This window comes from Indicator indicator, chromosome 14, assembly GCF_027791375.1.
Source record: "Indicator indicator isolate 239-I01 chromosome 14, UM_Iind_1.1, whole genome shotgun sequence".
Lineage (NCBI taxonomy): Eukaryota > Metazoa > Chordata > Aves > Piciformes > Indicatoridae > Indicator > Indicator indicator.
The window spans coordinates 8,461,906-8,489,330 of record NC_072023.1 but is presented as its reverse complement, the minus strand read 5'-3'; the positions used below and the strand labels follow the sequence as shown (position 1 = coordinate 8,489,330).

General features: G+C 44.9%; 3 protein-coding genes across 3 annotated transcripts; 2 read left to right on the top strand and 1 right to left on the bottom strand.

Moving 5' to 3' along the window:
- Positions 1-11,787: 11,787 nt before the first annotated feature.
- Positions 11,788-15,380, top strand: CBY1 (chibby family member 1, beta catenin antagonist). Its single transcript, XM_054387003.1, has 4 exons — positions 11,788-11,865; positions 12,635-12,740; positions 12,825-12,940; positions 15,300-15,380. Exons 1-4 carry the CDS (start codon positions 11,788-11,790, stop codon positions 15,378-15,380), a joined length of 381 nt encoding a protein of 126 aa, XP_054242978.1.
- A 329-nt stretch (positions 15,381-15,709) lies between these two features.
- Positions 15,710-17,669, top strand: TOMM22 (translocase of outer mitochondrial membrane 22). The gene is made up of 4 exons (XM_054386843.1): positions 15,710-15,825; positions 15,940-16,058; positions 16,394-16,511; positions 16,948-17,669. Exons 1-4 carry the CDS (start codon positions 15,718-15,720, stop codon positions 17,020-17,022), a joined length of 420 nt encoding a protein of 139 aa, XP_054242818.1. The 5' UTR covers positions 15,710-15,717; the 3' UTR covers positions 17,023-17,669.
- A 2,543-nt stretch (positions 17,670-20,212) lies between these two features.
- On the bottom strand, positions 20,213-26,661 carry JOSD1 (Josephin domain containing 1). Its single transcript, XM_054386743.1, has 4 exons — positions 26,294-26,661; positions 22,055-22,183; positions 21,747-21,941; positions 20,213-20,391 (listed from the first exon to the last, which is right to left on the bottom strand). Exons 1-4 carry the CDS (start codon positions 26,476-26,478, stop codon positions 20,292-20,294), a joined length of 609 nt encoding a protein of 202 aa, XP_054242718.1. The 5' UTR covers positions 26,479-26,661; the 3' UTR covers positions 20,213-20,291.
- Positions 26,662-27,425: the final 764 nt, after the last annotated feature.

Below are 27,425 nucleotides of genomic sequence, written 5' to 3'. Positions count from 1 at the left end.
GGGAAATACAGGTCTTTTTACAACTGGGAGAGCTTTCTAAATAGCTTTTGCAAATGCCAAAAGAACTGCTCTTGACATACATAGATTTTTGTTCTGGAATAAGTGCACCTTGTTCTATTTTAGCTCAATCAGCTTCATGATAAACAGGAATAACTACAATAATGAAATAAGACTGCCCACATATGTAGCTAAGTGGGAGCAGGAATTGCTGCTACATACATCTTTGTTTATTTGAAATGACCTTAAAGATCAGATAAAAGCAGGATGAAGAAAGCAATAGTAACATTCACTTCCTATGAAAATGTTATCAGTCTTCAAAGTCAGTGAAAATGCCACTGACAAGCTTGCATTTGAATTAAAGCTCAGTCACAGGCCTGGTTAAAGTCCATGAGTAAGTGATTGACTAAACATTCCTCCACCGGCAGATGAAATTGGAAGCCATCACTCAGTGGAATGAAGTACAGCTAACAGCCAGTCAGGCACTAGGGTTAGGCCTGAGCAGACCTAACCCTAACAGAGCATGGCCAGGCTCCTATGCTCCCTTCAACTAAAGTCTTCCATTTCAGTTCTCAGAGCCTGAGTTTTGGGTTGACCCAACAGGGCACTGTGCTCTCCCTCATCTAAATGGCTTTGCATTTCTCTTCTTTGTATTCACTCTCTAGCTCATCTGAACAGTAAACAGGAAAAGATGGGACCAGGCAGCTAGGGGAGGGGAAGAGAGGCAGGGAAAACTGCCTTAGCAAGGTGTTGGACCAGTTTTACCATTTGGCAGACTCTCACCATTCCTGTAGACTTCTCTGGGACTGAATGCTAATTCAGGAGGTAGACTTTGCCTGGTGCCAGCTGTACACATTGGTGTATGAGACAGAAAAAAGAGAGGAGCAACAGGGGTTATGATTTTAGGAGGAAGCTGAGCCAGAAAACTATTTAATTGCAATAACTCATCAGAAAGGGAGTTAAAGCAAGAAAATTGTTCAGAGATCCATCTCCCATGCTGTGGAACACAGGACTGTGTGTATTATTCACAACAAAGAAATTCTGACTCCTAATAAAAGCAAACTGGAAGTACTGCAAATATTGTCCTAACTCTTATGGCCAGAAGACTTAATGCTTCTCTAACTTACACACTAGCATTGAAAATTAATCTGAAAAAGACACAAAGCAAGGCAGCTTTATCCACAGAACATAGGACAGAAGATTTTTCAGTGTTACAGCTAAAACCCCTATAACTCATGGAATGTTTCCTTCTGCCCTTCACCCTCCTGTCCCCTCCCCTATATTCCAGCTCATAGAAGCAGAGTGCTTCCCTTGTCAAGTAGGCTGAATAATGACTTTGAGTACACTACTCCATTTTGTACTCAGGACAGCATTTTCAATGGTGTGCTTCAGAAAGAAAAATGTATTTAATGTGCAGCTAACAGAAAATTTTTAATTCCCAGGTCAGAGCAGAACTCCCTGGTCACATCCAAGAGTGGCATTTTAGAAGAAAAACATGTTTAAATTCACACCTGGAAGAGGTTCAGCACTGGTATTCAAGACATTTCTTCATTAAAAAAACAAACAACAACAACAAACCCAAACAAAAAAACCCCAAACAAAACGAAAAAGCAAACAACAACCAAACTTTGAAGAGCTTCTACTTGAAAAACTCATCATTTTGACAGTGTATCTTCATACCTTATGAAAAAGTTAAGGCTTTCTACCTCAGCCTCTTGGTTGGTAGCAGCTTTTATTCTAATCAGCCATGCTGCAGAACTGAGCATGCTCTTCATTTGGCCAGCTATCTACTTCTGGCTTTGCCTGCTGCTTCTGCTAGTGAATTTGTATGTAAACCATAGAAAAAAATCCAATCTTGCTCCATTCGTAGTCCGTATGTTTGCCTGACTAGTGGCCAGAAGAGATCATAAGCAGTTTTTTTTTTTTAATCCCAGAACTTGGATAGGCATTGACTGCATCATCACAGAGTTATTTTTAGAGTAATATTTAGAGCCATTGGGAGCTGTAATGAACTTTAAAACACCGTATTTCCTTGATTTTGCTGCACGTAGAGCCTTAATTTTTAGTAATGATCCAATCTTGCACCTTTAAACTTCAGAGATACATAAGACTGATTATTCTTGGTTTATTCCTTGTTCCCCATTCCTTGGATTACCATGGTTTCTTTACCAGCCTTACTGGAAATATTTCTTATACATTTTCTCTGTCCATACCTGAAGAAAGCTTTTAATCTCTTCTCATGTTTTTGCTGAATTGGTGATTTTAAATGACATGTAGGTGTCTTTGAAACTCAGTGCAGGTGTACAAATCCCACTTGGTTAACTACACCCCAGTCCTTCCTACTGCAGTCTTTTTTCCTGTTTTGTCTGTCCCCACTGCTGTTTTCCCATTGGATTATTAAGGCAGCACTTCCTGCTTTAATGACCAGGCAATCCAAGACAGAGGAATAGGTCAGAGTTTCTCTCACACATAACTTCTGTTCTTAGGGCAATGACTATGAGACAAGTAGGAAATCACATGGCAGCCAAATATTTGACTTCAAAATAGTATTTTAGTATTGAACTGCAGCCATGAGATGTTCCTCACGTCCTCAGCTCGTGCAAATTGTAGATAACAAGCTGAGGAGAATAACAACCCTCTTTCTTCCCTGGCATTTGTTTCAGCTCTCTTGAAGGATCTGCTTCCAGAGAAGAGGGTAATGTCCTTTCACCCCTACTTCTTGGGAAGGCTAAAGGTTACAACAGGGACAGGGAAGGGACTTACTGGCTTAGGGAAAGAACCTGTGCAGAAAAACTGACAAAGAAGCAGCACTAAGACATGCAAAGCAATCCTGCTTCTACACTCCCTTTACACAAGCAACTGCCATATGTAGATGTCAAGCAGATCAGCTATGTCAGAAGGAGGGAGAAAAATTCCCCCAATCTATCACGTCATCTCCCATCCGTCTCCAAACACTGCACCACCTCTCTAGATGAGGTGCTATTTATAGTCTAGCTTTGAGCATATATGTTGAAACAGCTCCCAAACACTTTCCTTCTCATCCATTTCAAGCTTTGCATCTTGGTCTGGAGATCTGAAATATTAAATATTAGCAGTTGCCTGGCACATGTCAGTGAACCCAATACCTAAGGAAGTATTTGCACTGGTTAAATACTCACAAGAGGATACAGATACAAACAGCTTGGACGGGTTGCAACTGTCTAGGTTTGACAAACTTACACACTCTCTACTTGTCATATGGGGAACACATATTACAGCATAGCAAAGGCCTTCAGAACAACAAGCTTGCAAAGTCTTAGTAAAATAAAGAGTATTTTTCCTTTCCTTCCAAACTCTATACCTGGAAAAGTCACTGTTTTGTATTTTATCTGCTTGGAATTGGAGGACGTTGTTTGTTGAAGTTGGTACTTGCTAGAAGCTCATTGATGTCTCAGTTTGTTCAAGAAAAATGAAAGGCAGAAAATTTTTTAGTAGTTAATTTTGAGTAGTTTACCATGTTGGTAGGATTAATGCCTTAATTCTCATTTGTTCTCTAGCTCATCCACAAGTGACTCATAGCTGTTTCTAGGTCAAAGTACAGCAGCCACTAGTGCTAACGGCACCACATTGCAGTCATGGGAAAGGGAATGAAAACACTCCTGCTGAAATGGCAGGAGAAAATGCAGGGCCAGAGAAGGCAGTTATAGGCTCGCAAAATAACTCTGACACCAGAGTAATGTCCTTATCTAGTAAAAAGTAACCAATGGAACTATTCCATAAAACACCCAGACAAGTTGGCTGTCTCCAACAGATTTATGGACTCCATTAATTGCTTTAACACAATTAATAACGCACAACACACTCATGTGTTTCCATGTGTACATCTGGGTGAAACACGGCACTAATGTCATATGGTCACTCTATTTCTCTAAGCCAATTTTATAAGCAAACTGATCTCTCTCAAATATCTACTTCCTGCATAGTCACTCAGTGAAATAGGTTTCTCCCTTGCCACTGCTACAGTAACAAAGCAACACTGAGAAGAGAGCTTTTTCTAACACTCAGTAATGACAAGACCATGGCTGTGGTGAGAAAAATCAACATGCTGGCAGTATGGCAGTATCACTTAAATATAATCAAATACAGGGATTCCAAAGAATAAAAGTGATCCGGAGCCTGGCAGGATTGCTCTAATAATGTATATGAAAAGGAAAAATACACCAAACTCAATTTAGCTATACATTGACCACAACCATTCCTTGCACCATTCATACATCCTTCTCTTGCTTTTTTCCTTCTGCCTTATCTTCTTTGCTCTCTGTGCTTAGCACTTTCCCCTTCTTTGTGTGACAAATAACCATTTTCCCCTTTTTCCTTAATCACTAAGAAAAAAACTAATTCATTTCTATTAGAGATTTCAAAGTAATTTGCTATTCTGCATCCAAGAACAGTGGTAATGCTCTTGCATCAGTCCATCATCCAGGTCATTCAGGTCCCAAGATTTCAAAACAGGAATGAAATCAGAAGCTCATAATTAAACAGTGCAAGGCACCTGCAGTTCCCACTGACCATAAAAGAAATGGTTATTATGGAGCATTTTGGAAAGTGTCATTACTTGTCTAGGTGACTAAATATCAACTAAGACATTGTTTTAGAAACTGCAATTCTTGTTTTTTTTACTGACTGGATTATCCTTATATGCAGCCTGTTAGATGCTGTTTCACCTGTCTCAGTTTCAATTACAAGCTTTCCCTTGTTCTATGCAAGGCTTGACATACTGCCACAATCCCTGACAACAAGTTATCACTACCAGTTTTTTAATCTTGCAACTGAAGCAGCCCATTACTTCAGCAGTAAATGAATGAATGAATTGTGAGAACTGCTTGCCTACTGACCCATGAAAACAATTTAGCTTTCTTTTGGACTGACAAGATTTGTGTATCTTCAGAGACTCGGATTTTAATCTGCTTTTATTTCCAAAATGAATTCAATTACATAGATGTGTGAACTGGGAACTAGTTTCTAAATATGACAGGCTTTCCCTCACAGTAACATTGAAAATATGTGATTCTTCACAATAATCAAGCACTTGGTGCATAAGTCAAAGTATCATTTTCTCTGTGCTGCATTCTTGCTTCTTTCCTAAAGGAAATGTCTGCTGCCTGGAGAGCAGAGTACAGCCAGTGAGTGCTGCCTGTGGAGTGCTGCCCTGCAATGAGCAAAAATTCCTGAACAGCACTTTTCTCCCATCTTCACAGTGGGCTATACATGCTAAGCTTCACAGTATCTCATAATGCAGTTCACTTGTTTGTATGGACAAAGCACACCTGATGTTCATGTAAGACATGAGATAAAATAATCTCAGAAAGTGATTCAGAATGCACGTCCTGTTTGCTCTCCCTTTTAAACAACGTGGCAGCTCTGCTCAAGAGCCCAACTTTCATTTCATTTCCAGCTGTGGAGGGTTACAACAGAACACAAGAAACTTGAGACATCATCTCCCTGGATCTTCCCTGCATCCATTATTCGGATTCAACACACTGGAGGTTTAATATATCCTTATTTCCTGGAAAGGACATCTTAAGTGACCCAGAGAAACAGGGCTGTAAAAGTAAGAGAAGAATGAATGGAAAGACAGACATGAAGCAAGCAAGGAGAAGCCAGCAGGATGAAACAGAGCTTGACACAAGTTTTGACTGCTGTGTGAACTCCACATGTCCTCTGAATCTTATGTCTCCTGGTCACCAAAGCCAGCCTTGTGCAAAAGCTGCCAGGAAGTGATGGATTCCATCCAGAGCACGTGAGCAGATGAACTGCCTGCATATTTGCTTAAACTCTTCAATGTGAACACTGTGGCCAAAATGGTGAATAATAATTGGAAAACCTCTTCAGAGGCCTGGGAGCTTTGCATATATACCGTATGCAGCGTGGCCAGCATATCAAGAGAGGTTATTCTGCCACTCTACTTGGCTCTGGCGAGACCTCATCTGGAGTACTGTGTCCAGTTCTGGGGCCCCCAACACAAGAAGTACATGGACCTGATGGAGAGCATCCAGAAGAAAGTCACAAAGATGATTAGAGGGCTGGAGCACCTCTCCTATGAGGACTGGCTGAAGCAGCTGGGTCTGTTCAGCCTGGAGAAGGTTCTGGGGAGACACTACAGAGGTCTTCCAGCACCTGAAGGGAGCCTACAAGAAAGCTGGTGAGGGACTATTTACAAGGACATGTAGCAATAAAACAAAGGGTTTTAAACTAGAGAAGGGCAGATTTAGATTGGGCATTAGGAAGTTCTTTACTATGAGGGTGGTGGAATGCTGGAACAGGTTCCCAGGGAGGTAGTGGAGGCCCTGTCCCTAGAGACATTCAACACCAGGCTTGATGGGGCTCTGAGCAACCTGGTATACTTGGGGATGTCCTTGCTTACTGCAAGGGGGTTGAACTAGATGTCCCTTCCAACCCGATACATTCTATGATTCTATGACACACACTTTTTCTGCTTCTTAGAGGATCCACATTTTACATATTAGTATTGTGAGAAAGGCCCAGCTAAAGAAACGTAAACATGAAGAACATGTATGTGTGAATTCAGGGAAGGAGGGCATAAGCTGAGTTTGAAAGACAAGGGCTAACTCAGTTTGCAACATACAGCTTGCACCAGCTGCTTTTCTGACAGAAGTGAAACTACTCTCACCTATCATCCACTCTGAAATTGTACTGCAAAGCTCTGTCTTGGACTCCCTAGTACTGAAACATGATCTTGGGAAACCAGAAGAGAAGCAAATATACAAGGCCTGATTCAGCAGTAAAGAGAAAAGAAAAATGGGTATAAGGAAAGGAAAAATCACAACTCTGTATGCGTTTTAGTTAAGAGGCCATGGACGCACCGTTCCTTTGAATAACAAAGGCTACATTTCAGGCAAAGCAGTGACTGCAGCTCTGGAGAGCCAGTAATTAAGGAAAGAAGTGCATGATTTGGGCTTAAAAAAAAAAAAGGAAAAAAAAAGGATGGAAACATTTCCATCTGCTTTAAAGCAGGTCATGTTAGCAAAAAAGAACAATCAGGCAGGTTATTAGTACAGATATTTATAACTTTTTGGAGACAATAAAAGCCGGCTGTGAAAAGTGAAAGAAAATTAAGAACCCAGGAATAAGTAAATAATTACAAGACAGAGGTGAACTAGATGAAGGCAGAGATTGTCTGAAAGACAGAGGGCAGACATAAGTAACCAGAAATCAAAACCTAGCTTTACCCCATTTTATTTCTTCTGTTATTAAGAGCTCTAGTATCCATAAGAAAAAGGCATGGACTTTCCTTATAATTACTTGGTGATTCCATGCAGGGATATCACCCGTGCCACCCCAGTACCCTCAAAAGTTACAATACAAGTGATGGTTGGATACTAGGATCCCTGCCATAATTAGTTAATAGGTGCCTGCACGCACTCCCCAAATCTCTGTTTACAGCATAAGTATTAGTTTCAGATTGCTCCTGTAGGAACGAGTATCTCCAGCTCGTTTCGCTGTCTATATGCTTTCTTTGCCTAGCTGTAACCACTTCAATGAGGGCCTCCTGGTGGTGGAACCTGCGACAGTCAAGCAGGATGAAAGCATAACGCTTTGTAAAGCAGTGAAACAGCTGTTGTCTCTTGACTTGGCTACAAAGAAAAAACAAAGAGAGAAAAAGAGGTGAGATATTTAATAACTGCAATACTAAAAGAAGGGACATCATTAACTGCAGAGCACTGAGGCAACAGGAATTTTCTCACTGCTGAAGAAATTGGGCATGCCAAAAAAATGTCATCAGTTTAAAATGCAGTCTCATTTAGCTCACCAGATAATGTAGCAAGTTTTAAGGAGCAATAATTACAATAAATATTCTCTTTAACATCAGAGTAAGTCTAGAGTACATCTCCTGAATTCAACAGTCAGTGGAACTTCCCCATAATTATGGATATAGCAAAGAACAATAAGAACCCTGCAGTGTGTATGAAACAAAAAGGAAAGAGAAACACTAGAGAGTTAAAAGTGGCTCTGAGACCATCTAAGCTGTAGATTCTGTATCACTTCTGAACCAAAAAAGCCAAAGAAGATGCTCCAAATTAGGAGACCAAGAACAGCTTGGATCTATTCCAAAATTTACACTTTGTCATGTGCTACAGCCCCATCTTCATCATGTCATTCTCTCAGCCTTCCACCAGTGTGCCCAAAGACATCTTCATAAAGAGCTATGCAGTTTCCTTACACAACGATGGTAATATGCAGGCTCCTCACTAGTTAATGAGCTTTTGCAGATCCTAAGTGATAGCTGTAGCTGTTGTACTGGGAGAGAAAATGTGTGCTAGGTGTTCACTTCCCCACAAAGTGAAAGGCACAGAAGATGCTACACCATAATGCTTTTAGCATCACTTTAACATCTTGTGGCAGGAGAACAATGCAATGTATTGAGAGGCAATGTCAGAAACACTGATGGTCAGCTCTTGTCTCAGTATCCACCTGACATAAGCTACTGCCAGAATAGCCTAGGACCCTGCTGCAGCAAGGAAATTAATTCCGTGGCGTTTTTCAATGAAATGGAGCCTGGCAAGAAATTTAATTTAGGAAAACCATGCCAAAGAAGAAATATTCCTGAAGCAAATCACCCCAAAAATCAGACAGTGAACCTCTTTCTCTTACTTTCAGACTTCAGGAGAAGCTTTCTGAACTCTCATTCACAAGCCCTACCAACTGTGAAACTATTCACCCACGTATTGGCATCCATGCACACAGCAATCAGGCACAATGAGCATGCGTTCAGCTCACACTCCGAGGCAGGCTGCCTGGATGGGCCGTCTGGCTTTTTTCAGAGTCTCTGCCTCCAGGAAAAAAAGCTGTCAGAGATTCCCTCCGTCAAAGAATCGCTGTGAAACCCTGGATAAATGAGACAGTTTAGTTTTACAATAGTTATGATGTATTACTACAATATTCATATTGCTTAGTACAAAGAGAACTCAAGCACCCAATGATGCTAAAACATTCAGGTTTCCTCTAAGAAAGTGAACATTACTACCCCTGTGTTACTGGCAAGCCACATCCTGATCAGAGCTTCTTAACATTTGTTGTTTCCACTCCTCAATAACAAACCTTTGAGAAGAGAAGGTTTAGGGGAGACCTTATTACTATGTACCAGTACATAAAGGTGGCTACCAGAAGGATGGAGACTCCCTTTTCACAAGGAGTCACATGGAAAAGACAAGGGGATAATGGGTACAAGTTACCCCTGGGGAGATTCCGATTGGACTCCAGAAGAAAATTTTTCAACATGAGAGCAGTTAGACGTTGAGATAGTCTCCCAAGGGAAGTAGTGGATTCCCCTGCATCAGACAGTCTTAGGACTCAGCTTGACAGGGTGCTGGGCCACTCATTTGAACCACACTATCACCTAGAAAGGCTGGACCAGGCGATCCTTGGGATCCCTTCCAACCTGGCATTCTGTAAGTCTAGGATTCTGTGAAACCCCTGAAGTATTAACGAAGGGAACTTACGTGCCTTTGTCTTTGAGCATCCCAGAGAGATGCTGTTCTCATCTGGAGCTCTTCAAGTCTGTAAATGTCTTTGGAAAATCAAAATTTTCCAGTGCATTTAACAACAACAACAACAAAAGTGAGCGTTAAGAGCTCAGTTCCTCACATCATGTATTGTCTTTGACAACCTAAGCACCTAGGTTAGCTACAGTCTTCTTTTTTGTTTTTTTTTTTTCAGTTAAAAAATGTAATTCTACATTCTCTCAGCTTTCCTCCCAAGGTTCTTGCACTCGTTTCACTTCTGGCTTTTTTTTTATCTTTCCGATCCAATATATGCACACACACACATTTGGCCACTAAATGCTGATAGAAAAAACAACTAATTCACATAACCTTTGTTTAGAACTCTGTTTTACTTCTAAGGGTGTTGGTCCCTTTTAAAAAAAAAAAAAAAATCACTAATTTCCAGCACATAGACTGCAGTACATGGGGTCAGAAAGCAGGATGCATCCTGCAAGAATCAAGATATTGCTTAACCAGAATACCAGAAGATACTGCAGCACCAAAGATTTTTCTTGTCTGTAGCCACCGGGTCGGCACTGTGGTGTCTTTCACATTCTTGTTCCAAGCAAGCAATTTTCTGGTTTGCTTCAGGCAAGGTGCCAATTAAGCACTCTGATAAAGACTGTTAAAGAACTTTTTACTGAAGTACATGTACAAACTAAAGTCAAAGGTTGGTGATTCTCCCATGTTCTCCTCTCTTTCCTGGCATTTCTGTTTATCTGCTCCTCTCCCCCCACCACTTTTTCCTACTTTTTAATTCTTCCCTTTTAACTAAAGCCAGCATTCTAGTATCTCATGAATTTTCAGGAAAGCCTCCCAAATTCCTTGACAGAAGCTTTTCTAACACAGAAGCAAGTAATTTCAGATCACTAAATTCTAACAGTAGGTGGAGAATAAATTTAAAATTTAGAAAACGGAGTAGTATTTTTCCCTTTACAGTATAAGACAATATTGGTGATATGTGCTACATGCCCCTGCCGTTCATTCACGGGATTATCCAAACTACTAAAGCCACCTCCCAAAGAGTACAAGCCAGCAAGTAACACCATCAGACTACATTTATTTCATCATGTGCTGAGAAGGGAGGATTTGCAACACGTGTGGAAAATCAGGACACTGGAACTGCTTCAGAAGACATCTTATTAAGGAAGCAGGCAAACAGTTCTGCCCTTCTCCAATTTCTAACCCATCTTTCCCTGAACTCCCGCATTCCAGGACCCCAGGCCTCCACTTCTCTCGTGTTTGCAAGCAAGGGAGGATTCTCGGCCAAACGGCGCTTTGGGGCTTTTTTTCTGCAAAAATATTTTAAACGTCTTTCAAATAATTCCAGCATTTCAGGGAAAGCATAAAGAAGCATCAGACGGAGCATCTCAAGTGGGATGCAGCCCGACCACGAGAAGAGCCCCATCTCCAGCACAGCCAGTGGGTCCGAGAGGAGGCTGGGGGCCCGAAGCAGGGCGCCGGGCCGGGGACGCAAGCGGCCGCCGAGGTTCCCCGGAGGCCAGTAAGCCAGATCCTCCGCCGCGGCCTCTGCCTCCTCGCGGAGCATTCCCCCTCCTCCTCACGGCAGCCACCGGCCCCTTGCGCCCAGGCCCGAGGGCTGCCCACCGCAACGGCTGCAACGGCACTGGGGAGGAGCGGCTGAGCCTCGCCGTCGCCACGGCAACGCAACGGCCGCAAACCGCTCCCGGGGCACGCAGCGGCGGACGAGGAGCAGGCACAGGTCGCTGGAGAAGTACTCTCCTCGGTAATTAACGCGAACCCCGGTGGAACAGCCCGGCCTGGCCGCCCCCGCACCGCAAGGCTGACTCTACCAGTCCGGGGCGGGGGGAGTGTGGGGGGTTGGGGTGTTCCTCATCTGCTCTGCCCGCTGCTCTGCCGGGGGTTGGAACACGGATCGAGGGGCTAGCTCGTGCGGGGAATAGCACTCGCCGCTTCTCCCCTCCTTTCTTCTCAGCGCTGCCGTTGGGTGGTACGGCCCGAGCTCCCACCCCCAAGCGCCATTTAACTCTTTCTGAAGAGCGGGGGCAAGGAGAACTTGACTAGGGTCTGGTTTTAGGTGGAAAACAGTCGGTGGAAGTGCCGGGAAAAGGGCTGCTGGAGGAAGCCTCGTCCCCACCAACGTGGCTGTGTTGTCATGTTGCTGCTTCTGGCCTGAGGCCTCATACCGGCCGCGTCCCGTCTCTTCTGCGAGCAGCATTGAGGGAGGTCGAGGGGAGCATCTCGTCCGGACGGCCAGCAACGCGTGATGCCCCTCTTCGGGAACACGTTCCGCCCCAAGAAAACCCCTCCGAGGAAATGCGCCTCTCTCTCCAGCCTGTACTTTGTGAGTCCTTTGCTTGAGGGAATGCTTGCTCCGTGACCGGGGGTGGGTGGCTCCTGCTTTAAGTGCTGTAACTTGTAAAAGAGCTCCCAACCATGCCTCTTTCCTCCTGCACTGCACTACCATTTCTAATCACTGGTGACTGTATATGAAGTTAGACACTAGCTCAGGATAGGCTCATCATCACCCCACCCACAGTCCAGAACTTTCACCTAAAACTGCTCACCAGTGGTCTTTATGTCAGGGAGATGAGTGCATGCTGGGGCAGGAGAAGGTGTAGGCATGGTAGTGAAAGGAGACAGTCTTCTACTGCAGTGGTACATGACCAAAGTAGGGTTTCAGGCTTCAAGGCCAGTCGGACCAGCAACTTCTGCTGGAATGCCAGTCACTAAGAAATGGAAGAGCAGGGGGAAAGACTGGCTTTGGATTTCACAGAATCACAGAGTGCATTGGGTTGGAAGGGACCCTCAAAGGTCATCTTGTCCAACTCCCATGCAGTGAGCAGGGATATCTCCACTAGATGAGGCTTCTCAGGGCCCCATCAAGCTTGACCTTTCAATGTCTCCAGGGATGGGGTCTCAACCACACCTCTGAGCAACCTGTGTCAGTATTTCACCACTCTCATTGTAAAGAACTTCCTCATTATGTCTAACCTAAACCTACCCTGCTCTGGTTTAAATCCATCAGCCATCATCCTATTGCTACATGCCCTTGTAAGCAGTCCTTCCCCAGCCTTCATGTGCTTCAGTAAAATGTTGCCATCTCCATGCAGACGGACAGATCGAACCGTGAGACTGAGCTGGGCCTGGAGTACGGCACCCCCACTGTGAACCTCTCTGGCCACAGCCTCAAGTTTGAAAATGGCCAGTGGGTGGCAGGTAGAGTACAGCTCAGCTTACTTTGGTCCACAGAAGCCATGGTTGGCTGACAATCCATATTTTGACCTATTTTGTTCCTTCCAGAATCAGGAAGCTTCGCTGGGGATAACAGGGAAATGCAGCGCTTACACAAACGAAACCAGCAGCTACAGGAAGAAAACAACCTCCTTCGGCTGAAGGTGGAAATTCTGCTGGACATGGTGAGTCTGCCCAACAGCCACCTGCCAACAGTAGTGGAAGTGCCCACGCAAAGAGTGCTGAGACTACCAAAGAGGCTGTTCTGGCTGCACCCCACTCTTGCTGCTTTGCCCTGCTACACAAGGCAACTGTAACAGAAAAGTGTCTGTGGGAGTAAAGTCTGACCTCTTGAAAGAAGAGGGGAAGGTTTCCCCCACAGGATCTTAACTATAATTCACCTGTGGAGGGATTAAAGAGGAGCCACTGCAAGCACCATGTCTCCTCTTTCCGTTTCTGCATGGAGTATGGCTTTATATTTTTACCCTCTGGCCTCTGCTCTGACTGTGAAACCAAGTTACAGCCACCTTTTCTGGTCACAGAAGATTAAAGCTTTCATCTGCTGTGACAAGTGCTGTGACATATGCCTATGGATGAAGGAATTCCCAGTCCCTAAATAAACCAAAATTTTACTTTACCCAGAGATCACAGCTTTCATGCTTCAAATCTGGAGATATTTTCAGTGAAATAGAATACATGTATTCTCAGTCTGGTAAGTGATTTAGCGTTCATGTCAGTTTCAGGAAACACTCAACCCTTCATCATTTTCTACCTTATGCCCTCCCCATGTTTTAAAACTGGCAAGCAGCTTTGGTGGCTGGAGCACTTAGCAGAAGTCCCAGCTGCTCTCTAGGTTTTTCAGGCAACCTCAGTGAAGTGTGGAATCTCAACTTCCCTCTCACTCAAAGAGGAACAAACTCCCTCACCCAGGTGCTGGCCTATGGCTGTAAATCCTGGTGACATGTCTGGAAAGGTTGTGTTGTGAAATCAGAAAACCTTCCAAGGTGCATACGTCTCACTGCATGTGCTGCTGCATCATGAAGTGCTTCTTCAGAAAGAAAGCAATCTCTGATCCATCTAAGGGGCTTTCATGTTGTCCTGGTTTTAACTGGGATAGAGTTCATTTGCTTCCTAGTAGCTGGTACAGTGCTATGTTTTGGATTTGGTGTGAAGATAATGTTGATAACACGCTGATGGTTTAGTTGTTGCTAAGTAGCACTTATCCTAAGTGAAGGATTTCTCAGTCTCCCATGCTGTGCCAGTGAGCAGGAACACAAGAAGCTGGGAGGGAGCATGGCCAGGACAGCTGACCCAAACTAACCAAAGGGACATAGGTACCATAGGACATCCTGCTCAGTGTATTACTGTGAGGAGCTGATCCCGAGGGGCAGATTGCTGCTCAGGTATTGGTCAGTGGGCAGTGAGCAATTGCATGGTGCATCACTTGTCATTTCTGGGCTTTTGTTTCTCTCTGGTTTTGTTACGTTTGTTGTTATTATTAAATCATAACAATAATGAAATACAATAATAGGCAGGGCCCCTCTAGTACTGGTCATTGGATTTTCCACTCACTTCTTGTAAAAATAGATTAGAATTCCTTTCCATAGGATTAGGAGTAAAATTGTCCCTTATACCTCCTCTGGGAAACTACCCACTGGAGACTGGAGCATGAATTCTCCCAAAAGAATCCTCTTTTATGAGGATTTCCTTGCAACTCATGTACTCATTCCTTTAGGATTGAGGTAGGTCTTCCATCCCACTCCTGCATGTCCTTTCCATAAGCCTACAGGTAAAACCATAGGTTACCCCATGGTATTCTCTCTTGAGCAGAGGAACAAGCATCTCCTAGTAGCCAAGATACTGATCTGTACAGACTGGGGACAGAGCTTACCCTCAAATGACTGAAACTCTCTGGACAGTTTCTCAGCTGGCATGTCTGTCAATTTCTCTGCAGCAGCAACATAAGAACAGTCTGATAATTAAAATAATAGTAGTATAATTAAATAACTAAAGTAGATAAAAAAACAGTAGTAATGAAAAGAAAAATAACAAAAAAGATAGAGAAATAGAGCCTCTGATGCACAATGCAATTGGTCACCAGCTGCTGACTGATGCTCGAGCAGAAACCCACCCCTCCCAGACAGCTCCTCCCAGTTTATATGTTGGGCATGATGCCATATGATAGGGATTGTCCCTTTGGTTTGTTCAGGTCAGCTGTCCTGGCCATGCTTCCTCTCAGATTCTTGTGCATCTTCTTGGTGAGAAACTGAGAGAATCCTTAACTTAGGATATCTCTACTTAGTGACAACTAAAACGTCAGTGTGTTATCAACATTATACTCACACTAAATCCAGACACAGCATTGTACCAGCTGCTAAGAAAATTAACTCCATCCCACCCAAAGCCAGGACATGTGTCCCACCACACATGTCCAAGGAGCACATCAGGCAGCAAGGTCACAGATCCTGGTGTTTGCCCCACAGCCATAGGACAGGGTGGAGGTTGGGAGGAGTGGCTCAGTGTTGGTCCTTTGCTGTGTTGCAGCTCTCCGAGACCACAGCTGAGTCCCACCTGATGGAGAAGGAGCTGGAGGAATTGAAGAACCACAGCTGTAGAAAAAAATGAAAAAGAGTTGGCTGGAGGAAAGGAGAGCAAGGAGGCTGGCTACCCCCACTGTTGTTCTCAAGAGTTTTGCATATAAAAATTTACATTTCAAGCCGGGTTCTGTGAGCGTTTATTATGTAAAAGGTCGTGCTGCGAGCTGAGTGGCGATGGGGAACCGGGACGAGGAGCGTGGCCGGCCCGGGTGAGCCCAGCGGTGGGAGGCGGTCGTGCTCCTGTCCGCTGCGTGGCGTTCTCTCCCGTTCCCGAGCTGAGGGAACACCACACCGCTTCCGGCGGCGCTCTGGCCGCCGTTCCGCTTCCGCTGGCTCTCCGCCCCCTCTGTCCCTGGCTGGTGGTGATGGCTGCCGCTGCGTCCCTGTCCCCGGAGGAACTGCTGCCCAAGGGCACCTCGGGCAAGGCCGAGGAGCTGGAGGATGAACTGGAAGAAGAGGACGACGACGAGGAGGTAGCGGGGCGGGCGGCAGCGGGCCGAGCCGGGCGGGGCGGGCGGGCCTGGCGGGGTGACCCCGGCGGGCGCGCAGGGCCGGGGTGGGCCTGACGCGGTGTGTGCCGCCCGCAGCTGGACGAGACGCTGGCGGAGCGGCTGTGGGGGCTGACAGAGATGTTCCCCGAGAGCGTCCGCTCGGCAGCTGGAGCCACCTTCGACCTGTCGCTGATGGTAGCGCAGAAGATGTACAGGTGAAGGAGCGGCGCGCCGGGCTGGGTGGGAGGCCTTTGGGAGCGGGCTGCCGGGTGGGTGCGGGGCGGCTCTGCCGTCTCCCACTGCGGCTTTGGCCGCTGGCAGCGCAGTGCGGAGCGGGCGGGGAGCGGCAGGGCTGCAGCTTTTGCTTCTCGGCAGCATGGGCAAAGCCGGGTGGAGAGGATAGAGAGAAAGGGCAACCCCGACGCTTGGAGGTGGAACCAGGGGAGGGATTTTGTCTGAGGCGTGGAAAGGAAACACAGAAGATGCCTAATGCCTCTAAGAGGCAGATAATGATCCGGTTCTTATTCCTACTGTGCTTTCTCATCCCTAGATTCTCCAGGGCAGCTCTGTGGATTGGGACCACCTCTTTCATGATTCTGGTTCTTCCTGTAGTCTTTGAAACTGAAAAACTGCAGATGGAGCAACAGCAGCAGCTGCAGCAGCGACAGGTGAGGCAGGAATATCCCAGTCCTCTCTCAAGGCCCTTCAGAGTTGGGTCAGAGTGCCTGCACCACCTTCCAGTTACCAGCTGTTGCAGAAGCTTAGGAAACAATTGCAGTTTGTTATATATTGTGGCTTTGTTCATCCCACCAGATGCTCTGGCTGGATGTGACAGTCTTGCCAAGTCCCAGCTGGCAGCAAACTCAGGCAAACACAAGACACCTTTCATTGGGCCAAAACAAGGAGTAGGGACAACTTATAGGCCTAATGCAGTGATGCTCAAACCTGCCCTGTTTGCATGTGCTGTGGTCAAATGTGGCTGTCATAGCAGAGTAGGAATGGAAGTACCTTCAGTGGCCCACTGAGTATCTGTGGGAGGGGAAGGTGCTGCACGGCAGCTCTCCTGTGTTCTTGCAGCCCCTCAACTGACCATTTTTCTTCCAGATCCTCCTTGGACCCAATACAGGGCTCTCAGGCGGAATGCCTGGGGCCCTGCCTCCACTGTCTGGAAAAATATAATTTGTGAAAGCTGTGTTGGATTCTTATCGTGTGGAAAGACCTTGAAATTACTATACATTGAACTGTTGATTTATTGGGTCAGGGCATTTTTTTCTGTTAGTTTTTATTTTTTGTTCTCCTTTGGGACATTGACCTGTTCATAAGAAGGTGGGGGGAAATCCCCCCTTCTTGACCTGATGATGGCTCCTGTCTGCATCCTCCTGCCATAGAAGTCGTGAGTCTTTCCTTTTATTCAATCACTATGCCATAACCAGTTACAGACTTGAACTGGGAGAGTTCCTCTCCAGCCTCCTTGCCCCCACAAAACCACCTTGGGGCACAGGTCAGGCCTTGAAAGGTGGCAAACAAAACCTATCCTTTCCTGGCTGACTTTGAGCCGAAGAACACCGGTGACAGGAGGAGGAGTGACTTCCCCAGCAAAGGAAGGAGGGGGTGCAGGTAGCTGTGCCTCGTGGAAAACGCTCTTTGGGAAGAAGCATCTGCAAAAATACTGTCACTGCAATGCTGTGTGTGCGTGTGTGCGCCAGAGCCGAGGGAGCAGCAGGCCAGGTTCGAGACGATCACACCCGCACTGATCCTCTGCCTCATAAAGTAGAACTTCAGATATCAGCTGCGTATTTTTTGTATTGAATATTAAATAAATCCAACCTGAGCAGTGTGGTTTTTAATAGACATCCTTTAGGGAGGCTCAGTTCTTTCTGGGTAGAAACCCTTCACTTTCATGCATGGCACAGCAGCGAGGCAAGGCACAGACACCACTTTGTCACTTTCAGGTTGCTAAGAAAGCTTTGTGTTGGCTTAACAGAGCCTTCAGAGAGGTGACTCTACCTCAACACCAGTGCATGACTTTCAGAGTTCTTAACTCACAGAAGAGTTGCAGTTTTATAACCAAACAAAAAAAAAAATTTATTTTTCCTTTATATACTTCGTTACAGAACAACTCAGTTGAACATACAGAAGTGATAGGACATTTATATGGAAATGTTTTATCCATTTTTAATATTTGGTTAAACAAAATACATCTCTGTAAACAAACCCAAAACAAGGATCTAACAAAAAAAAAACAAACAAAAATTAAGCAAGAAAAACCACGGGCTTCTCCACTCCCAACTGGTGGGACTGGACTGGCTCACCCACCCTTTTGGGCTACACTATCCTCATCTCCCATGGGGGTGTGATTGTACACCTTCCCTTTACCTGAGCAGTTGGATCACACTGTGTCCCCACCACGGGAAAGGAGCTGACATCAAAGGAGAAGGAAAAGTAGCCCCAAAATACTTTAAAACATCTTTGCATATTGTGCACTGATCTGTTGGCTTGCAGTTTCCATGCAAACAGGGTTTCCAAAGTGCAACTTCAGTCAGCATAGAAAATGTTGCTGTTATTTTACTACACCCCCCCATACTCCTTGAAGAAATGGCTTCAAGTCACGAGCAGAACAACTGCAGGCTGCGCATCTGCCTGTGAAGTGTTTTAAAAACTGCCAGCTGGTATTGGTCACTGGAATGTGTTACGAAATAGGACTTTTTATAGAAACATTGGGTCTTTAAAACTTAAGAGCCATCGATTTGCCCTTGACTGTGGGAGGCTGTGCTCAAAAGATTGCAAAATGGTGCTTTCCAGGTGTCCAGGGGTCTGTGAACAGCATCGTCCTGTTGTCATGTGGTCTTTGTTCTCTGGTAGGAACGTGTGATTATGGTGGTCTTTCAGCTTCAAGCACCTGCTCATGTGTTTGCAGAGCTCTTGAGAGAAAAATAACTGAGAAAAGGTAGTTAACAACCCCTCCTTCCGTGAGCTCAAACACCAGCAATGAGATTTCCCTGCACAATGGAGCAGGATCCTTCAAGCTCCATCACATCCCAGAGACTGCTGTTTAAGTGACCTCCTACATGTAAAGGGAGGGAAGCAAACAGCAGCTTGACCAGGAAGCGCTAAATGCAACAAAGTCTGGTCCAAATTGAGTGTTTCCTCCTCCTGCTGTGGAAGGTATGACCAAACAACAACTCACGCAGGTGACCAGGAAACAGCCAGTGAAGATTCCTCTTAGTGTCTCCACATCTAGTCGTTCTTCCCCACAGAAGGGAGAGGAAAAAAGCCATTCATCCACTAGTGGAATGTTTGTTGGGCCAATGCTAAAGGAGAGGTTGGTTCAACTACCAACCCAGGATCTCTCCAATGCCTGAAGGTTCTGGTGGACCCTCTGCATCTTTCATGTTATCAGCTAGTAAATACAAAGGGCAAGATCTGACTTTAAAAGGCTTCCCTCCTCAGCTGATTTTTCCTTTGTAACTTTACCCCTTTCTGGGACATTCTGCATGACATTAGTGATTGGCTTAGAATTCTGGAAAGAGGAAAATGAAAGAGAACAAATTCCTCTAAAAACCCCTTCAAGTTACATTCCCCTCTCCAAGCAGCCCCGAAACTACTTGGTTGACCATGCAGAAGACCAACACAGATGTTCAAGAAGGAAAAAAGCCAACAATGTAGCACAAGGAAACCCAAGTAAACTAAGGCCCCTTCCCAGTTCAGAAACTAGATACTCCTCAATTAGCCTGTGCTTGCTGTTTCCACATTGCCTTCGCCAGCCACCTGCTGCCAAACCACTCACTACATATGAAAATCCCTGGAGACACTGGGGAAGAATCCTGTAGCTACCCGAGGAACTTCTTGAAAGATGACACCGGTTTTATTATTGTTTGCTAAGTCCTGGCACAAACCATCCATAAGAAGCAGAGGGTTGTGCTGAGCACCGTACCATTCCTAGTGTTTGAAAATGTCCTGAGAGACCCTTAGGAATTGCAAATGTCTTCATGACAACTTGTTTTGGAGGGAGAGACTTCTGAAGAGGCAGCAATGTGCTCAGCCCCTGCTCTCCCCCAGCAAGGCCTGGAGGGAGCAGTGTCCTACCACACATAGCCTTGGGCCATGCGGGGAAAGGCAGGCCAGAGGCTTCCAGATACTCCAGCCCCAAAGCCGGCTTTTCAAGACTGCAATGCCTTCTGGCTAGCTGAAGGGCAAGCAGCTCACCTGCCTTTGCAATTAAAATGATTGGCTTCCAGTTTCCTCCACTCTGCCCTCAATTCTTCCCCCCAACCCCTACCCCACCAGTGTCCTACGCAGTTGCCCTATTGCACCAAGGAAGGAAGAGAAGAGCCTAACAAAGGAAATTCCAGATGAGAAGAGTCTGGGGCACCCATTATTCAGGTTTTAGGATGTCAGGAGTTCGGTAAAGGGGAAGAGCTGTAGTGGGAGGACAGAATTGGTCCAGGTCACATGTCAGCTCTCCAGCTCTGATGTGCTTCTACCTCCTCTGGCACCACCAGCAGGAGTTCACAGTTCTTTCCTCTCAGCTGATGTTTCAAAAATTTCCTATCATAAAGAGAAACAGAAATAAGTGCTACTGAATGCAGAACTTCACCATCTTCTGCAACAACTAAATTGCAACTGACTATACAAATATGACAGGAAATGGGAGGAAACCCACACACATTTAGTTTTTACCTGACAAAAAAACCCCAAAACAAACCAAAACCCAAACAAATATTAAACTTGTCCCACTCGATTCAACACACCTCTCACCAGAAAACTGCCACAGAATCAGACAGACATGATCATAACCTCAGCAGAGAGAACTCTACACAGATGTTTATTCCCAGTTTTCCCAGGTGGCAAAAGTAGAATTAAAACCAATTCAGTTTCTTTAGATCTCCAAGATCAAAAAGATCCCACTTTGTTTTACAATAACTCCCACAAATCTGCAATACTTGTGGGTTTTTCTTGTGGGGAAAAACCTTAAATGACCTATCATTTTGATGTTTTTACCACAGGTCATAGCAGGAGCATACCAGCTGGTCATTTGACACGGTTCTGCAGCTTCTGTCTGCTTTTAAGCTTTTTCTAATACCAAACTTCTTTTTTCCTAATAACTATGAAAGTAAAATCAATGTTTTCTCTCCTAGCTTTTCTAGATTCCTTATATAGGAAGCCCTTGTTTACTGCTGAAGAACAGCACACTCAGAATAAAATTCACCCAGAAGCTCTGCACAGTAGTTCCAGAATCATGCTACTTTCACAAGGGGCTGATAGTCACTTCAAGATTTCAGTGGCAAGGTAGGCTCTGCAAATAATTCTCATGTGCAATCCCTATCTCAGCACAAGCCCAGTCAAGACAGCAAAGCTGCTAGTAGGCTTTCAGACAGGATGGGATGGAAACTAACCAACAACTAAGAGCAGATAGTCGAACTGACTACACCAACCATCCTGGGCGAGTTAAGGCAGCATGATTCCTAACAAGCAGCCTTCTCTGGTGTCAGAAATAAGGCTGCACTTTTGGTCTTGAAAGCTTTTTGTTGGGAACACACAGAGAGATCACTACTAAAGAGGTAAAGGAACACCAATACTCTCTCTCTGAGCAAGGCACAGCATATCTTGCAGATGTCACTCACTAAAACCACATATGACATCTACCTTCATTACTAGTGACAGAGCCAGCCCTTAAGAGGCAAAGTCAGGTTTCTCCTGAGCTTGCAGAGATTGCCACTGCCAAAAGCCATTTTCCTAGCTTCACTAAGCGGAGCCACAAGAACCTCATTAATCTCATGTCTTTGCTATTGAAGGTCAACTATAAATGCTTCAGTCACCAACTGGTTAAGGATATATTCCCCCACCTCCAATAGGGAGGGATTCAAGGAGGAACAGGATGAAAGCATAAAATAAAATTCTACCTGAGCTCACTTTCACCTCCAATCCACTCAGGCATCTTGAGTTTGGAGTCAAGGTTGTAGTAGGTGCCTCCCACTTCCCGGACACAGATCCAGTGCTGTCGCTTGAGGGGGAGCTTCAGAGGGCCCCAGCAAAGGCTGGAGGGCAGATTCATGATGAAGCCCATCACGTTAGACAGGGCAATGACATTAACATCCCTGAAAGAGTGCAGAAAACATGACAGCAATAAGATTATATTCTGGTACTTCTTCACCTCTTTCTTGTTTTTACAAACAGCTGCCACCTCTGGAATTCCACAACTCCTCAATACCTGCGCTTGTCCCACCAAACCGCCTCATAGCCTTTGGTCTGCAGTGCTGCCATGATCACGTTCACATCATAGTTTCCATTTCCCAGCATGCTCTTCTTGTGGGGTGTCACCATGGTGTTGGGAGACAGCCTGCAAACAGAACAGGAGACTGCTCTAGCAGGTGTTTGTGGAACCTATATTCCACAGTTGGAAGGGGCTATTTTCTATATAACTGGAGTCTGTTTTCAGAAGGGTTGTGTTTAACACAAACAGTTCCATTCCCCTTTATCACTCAAAGGGGCTGAGAGTGCTAAATAATGTACTTTGATATACAAAGCCTCCAAAAATCCTAGCTTTGATGTGAAAAAAACCCTGCAAAGCAGGAAGCTCTTTCTCCCCTCCCTGAACTGGTATTTCTGAAAGATGCTTCTGAAAGTTATTTCTTCCTCAATTCAGAGGTGGAGTAAAAGCCAGTTTGCCATTCAGAACAACGATCACAATTTCAAGAGTCCAGCAGTCAACACCAGTCTTGAAGACTGGATGAGGTAACAAGAGGCAGAGTGGTTTAGCTGCAGTAAATTTACCCCAGTAAATTTAAAGAAGAATTCAGAAACATAGCTAAGAAGATATTTAGGGTTGGGAGCTTTGTGAAGCATTGCTGTTGTTGTAGGAAAAAAAAAAAAAAAAACCAAAAAAAACACCTTGAAATTTTAAAAAAATTATCTGTTGCTGTGGGCAACTAAAAAGGTAACCTTGCTGCAAACAAATCTCAGCACTAGCATTACTACAGCATCCAGAAACAGCATCCAGAAATTCATGTTACACAAAAATATAAGACAGTCTTCCCAGAAATGCAGGTAATGGGTTCAAGACATAAAACATGGAGACACATGGTGGGGGCAGGGGGTAAGGTTGGTTTGTCACTTTTATTGGTTTATGTTTTTTTCCCCCAAGAAAGTTTTTAAAGGAGGGGAAACAATAAGGGGGTGAATTATTATGGAGGTGACAGATGGGCTTCAACAGCTGTAAGAGCAAGCTCATGAGATAGCTGTGAACAGAGAACAGCAAGACCATGCAATCCAAACCAAGGAAAGTCAAGCCCAGTGTCAGTTCTGTTGTGATGAGTTTCTGTTTATATTGGCAACAGCTCCATTAGTTCTGCTGGCACAAGGTTCAGATGTTCCATATAATCCAGATATCCACATTTCACCTGCCTCTCCCTCAAGTCAACTCTCTGCCCCAAAACTCCTGATACTCCTGCATGTTTTTTGCTCAGCCTTTAGCACAGTGCAAGGCAGGCATACTTCATCCACTGAAAATCCCTCAGCCCTTCTGCGTTCTTCTCCTGACAACATCAGACATTTGACAAGAAAGCAGTGGATTGAGTAGGGAGTTTCAGCCTTTCTACCTGTGGCTGGTCTACAGCCAGGTAGCTTTCTGTATCAGCTGAGTTTTCTTGCAGTGGAGCAGACCACAGCAGAACAGCCCAGAAGCAAGAAGAGTGCAACACAGCCTGGCAATAGGAAAAGCTATTAAATCCCCACCACCTTTCACAGAATCATGGTTTCCAGATTCCAAAACTCTGCTATGTTTTACTAATCAGAGATGTGACTGCAGCTTGTCATGGCTCTTCCAGCATCTCCATAAAGCATGATCACTTGGCTACCACTAATTCCTCAAGATCACTGCTTCAGCCTATTGACTCTCATTCATGAGTGCAAGTGAGCTAGGAAAGCCCTTTGGGCTGCACAAGCACCCCTTGTGGCACCAGGTTTCCAGAGACAAGTTTATTTGTGTCCCTTCCTGTAACTTTAAGAGCCCCAGAAATGAGATGAAGAGACCAGAGGTGGCAAAGAACTGGTACCTGTGAGCAACCTTCCACAAGGAATTGCCTCAAGGTCTCTACTCATACACCCCTAAAAAGGGTCCACAATCATCAGCTGAAGAAGTTTGATTAGAAGAGGAATTAAGTTGACTCCCTAAAGTTGTTGGTTTTTTTTTTGCTTTGTTTTTAATATCTAGACACTAAGCTGAGGAAGGCTGATGAAGTCAGACAGAAATCCAAATAACAATCATTCTGAGCTTTCCAAGCCAGAAACTTTTATCAACATGTTGTCTCAGCACAATGGGCTCCAAGATTCCTGAATGCAGTTGTCTTTCCTAATCAGGTCTCAATACACAAACTCCAGTGAAGCAAAGAGATTTTGTTTCTATCTCCATACAACATCTGGAACATACAATCTTACTTCCTGCAACAAAAGCCAGAGGAACATCAAAATACGTATTTTTATATTAGAGGAATGAACAGAGGAAGGACTACAAAATCAGATGGGAGCTCTGACCAAGTTTTGGCATATGCTTGAGACGATAATCAACAGACTTTACTGGCCTTATGCAATGGCACGCAGCAAAAGGGAAACTAATGATTAAGCAATGTGGTTCAATCATTCCTCAAGGGATGTGGTAGAAGCTACAGAAAGCTTTATTTGTGATTTTGTTACCTTGTCAACACCAGGTTTAAAAAAAAACATAATTAAAAATCCACATTTCACCACATTTCTCTATCTTATTAAAAGTATTCAGTTCTTCAACAACATTGACACAGAACATGACACAGGGAAGACATATGGAAAAATTATGTACGAAGGGCAACTAAATACACACTTCGTGAAGGCAAGGCAGAGAGCTAGATACAAGTAGTAACCCAGTACAGATACCAGGGCAGGTGCAATTCTTTTGCATAACTTATAGCTCATCCATTTCTGAGAAGAATTTCCACAAATATTTCAATACTACCATGGGGCTGAATCAATCTGTATCTTGATTTGAATACCAGGATTGCACAATACCAGGTTAGAATCAAAGACAAATTCTCTCTTGTATGGCAAGGGGTCCAAGAAGATTAACATCTCAGATCTTCCTGAGAGGTTTCAAGCGGAACAGTAATTCTCTCTCAACAAGCCAAATGAAAGCCAACTAATTAGAACATCACACTCCTACCACATGAACTGCTTTTGTTTGCTTCAGGCCAATAGAAATCCATCTATGATTATGATTCTGACAATTGCTGCTCTGGAACAAAACCATAGCACCTTTACACTGGTCCAGCTCCACTTCAGCAGGAATTTTATTTGCAGTGCTACCAGACATAGCATTTTAATCTGGCATTTGCTGTTGTCCATTGCCACACTTCTTTTGCTAAAGACAGGTGTATGTTCAACGAGTCAAGCAGCAGTTTCATAAACCTGCTGATTTTTGGGACAGCAGCAACAGGCACGTAGCTCCCTTCTCATCAGCACAAGGTACTGTGGCTGTCTTGTCCAACAGTACCTGTGTAACCACTGTCATCAAGAGTGACTTCCTGTCATAAACAGGATGCTGTCAACTGCTGGTAACAGGTATTCAAGTCAAACTTATGCAATGAGCACAACATCCATATATTATCAGAGTAGACCCTGTTTCCTATTTGATTATTTTCTTCATCACAGTTTTCAATGGGCATGCTCAGAATTCGCACAAAGCACTGAAAGAGCATGAAATAAACAATGAACAAAATGTGAGCTATGCTACAGGCCACATGAATAATTTACATTTATCCCAGTAAAACTTAAAAATGCTTCTATTATTTGAGGCTGCCTGGGAAACATTTAACAAAGCCTCAGAATATGAAAACTTAGCTACTGAAATTAAATCCAGCTTGACAGAGTACACAAGGTCTGCTGCATGGAAAAAGAAATTTGAAGAACTTCAGTGAACTGCTTGAATAAGGAGTCACTCATTTCGCAAAGCTCTCGATTTCCAAAAAACGTAAAAGTTTTGTGGTACTAAATCAAGGAATTTTTATTGTGAACCATTTGTCATTATTGCTGCCTTCACTCTCCGAAAGCAATCCATTATCAGTTATTAACATCAAGATAACATCCACACGAGGGAGGGGCAAAAATACAAATGGGTAGAAGATGCTTTAAGGTTGAGGGGGGAGAAGATAGAAGTCCAACCACATGACAGTATCTGCAACGAAGCCCTTGGACCCAAAATTGGCAGCCAGAACAGTTTAAGCAATAAGAATTTCTGCATGGAGAAAGGGAGGAAAAAAAAAAAAAAAGGCAGAGGGGCATATATAAATAAGCTACATTCAGTTCAAAGCAAGCAGTGGCATACTTTGATCCCCTTTTGCTCTTTTTCCCCCAAATAAAATCTGAAAATTCCTCCAAGCAACAGAGGACGTGGGGAAGCTAACATCAGTGCAGAGTATCCTACCTCTGAAAAATCTCTTGCAGGGTTTCCCTGGTGAAGGCGTTGCTGTCCTGGAAGACATTGTTGAGGGCATGGAGGGCACACAGCTCCCTACGCTGTTTCTCGTGGTAAATATGCAGTGGTGGTTGCTGGGGTGGCTCCAGTGATTCCGATTTGGTCTTGTCACCTTTCCATGGCACACAACTCATTTTCGCGTAGGGTGGATGGAGAGTAGGCGGTGAGAAATGCAGAAGGCTGAAGTTTCTTCCTCCACAGTCACAACAGAAGCCCACTGCCCCTTTATTTTTGCAGGCTAGCGTTGCTTCCAGCTCACAAACCCCACTCTTGTCCTTCAGTTTATTCAGTAATTGCCTCTGACAGCTGGTTTTAAAAACCACATAAAGATCTGCAACATATTTTTCCACCCTCCTCCCATAGCCCATAAAATATAATATTTCCCTCCCCCACCAAGCCCCCAAAGAAAAAAAAAAAATCAAAATATATGAATTCCCTTAGTCTCAAGGTACTATCTGGAATTTATCACATCGCTCCTTTTCTTCCATCTCCCTTGGTTTATACTGCCACTAAAAAGGTACCCAGAGGTGGTTACACAGGCCCACCCCCAAAGTGCCAGAGTGGAGAAGATGAAGCCAGCTTCTGATGCTGCCTATGGAACCACAGGGTGGTTAAGGACTTATCAACTGCATTCCTCCATTCCTTTGGGAACGACTGAATCCATCCAATAAGATGCCAACCGCTCAGGAAACCGCTTCTTGCTAGGCCACAAAAAAACCCAGGTCCAGACTCCGAGGAAGTCAATTCCTCACAAGCCACCCCGCACTCCGACAAAGGGAAGTCTCCGTTAGCAATGAGAGCATGCAGCACAAAGCCCGTGGGGGCGAGGGAAGGGCAGGCAGCAGGCGGGACCGGCCCCAAGGCCTGCCTCGAACCTTCCCACTCCGGCCCTCCCCACCCCGCACTCGCACAAACAACCACCGCTAGTAACGACAACCCGCGCGGCAGCCGCTTCCCACAACCAAGATCCAGCCCCACACCCCTACCCCCCCGCCCCAACAGTTCCCCGTCCACCCCACACTGAGAGGAAGCCCCCGCCTGGCAGCCTCCCACCCCTCGGGGCTCGTTGCCAGGCCGAGGC

Bases quoted from the DNA above. Each gene is read 5' to 3' on its own strand.
- JOSD1 (XM_054386743.1), bottom strand. From the start codon at position 26,478: ATGAGTTGTGTGCCATGGAAAGGTGACAAGACCAAATCGGAATCACTG. The intron at 21,942-22,054 runs GTATTGAGGAGT...GCACTCTTTCAG, and splicing joins GTTTGGTGGGACAAGCGCAG to GGATGTTAATGTCATTGCCC. The intron at 20,392-21,746 runs GTAGAATTTTAT...TCTTTATGATAG, and splicing joins GGAGGTGAAAGTGAGCTCAG to GAAATTTTTGAAACATCAGC.
- TOMM22 (XM_054386843.1), top strand. From the start codon at position 15,718: ATGGCTGCCGCTGCGTCCCTGTCCCCGGAGGAACTGCTGCCCAAGGGC. The intron at 16,059-16,393 runs GTGAAGGAGCGG...TCTCATCCCTAG, and splicing joins GTAGCGCAGAAGATGTACAG to ATTCTCCAGGGCAGCTCTGT. The intron at 16,512-16,947 runs GTGAGGCAGGAA...TTTTTCTTCCAG, and splicing joins AGCAGCTGCAGCAGCGACAG to ATCCTCCTTGGACCCAATAC.
- CBY1 (XM_054387003.1), top strand. From the start codon at position 11,788: ATGCCCCTCTTCGGGAACACGTTCCGCCCCAAGAAAACCCCTCCGAGG. The intron at 11,866-12,634 runs GTGAGTCCTTTG...ATCTCCATGCAG, and splicing joins CTCTCTCCAGCCTGTACTTT to ACGGACAGATCGAACCGTGA. The intron at 12,941-15,299 runs GTGAGTCTGCCC...GCTGTGTTGCAG, and splicing joins TGGAAATTCTGCTGGACATG to CTCTCCGAGACCACAGCTGA.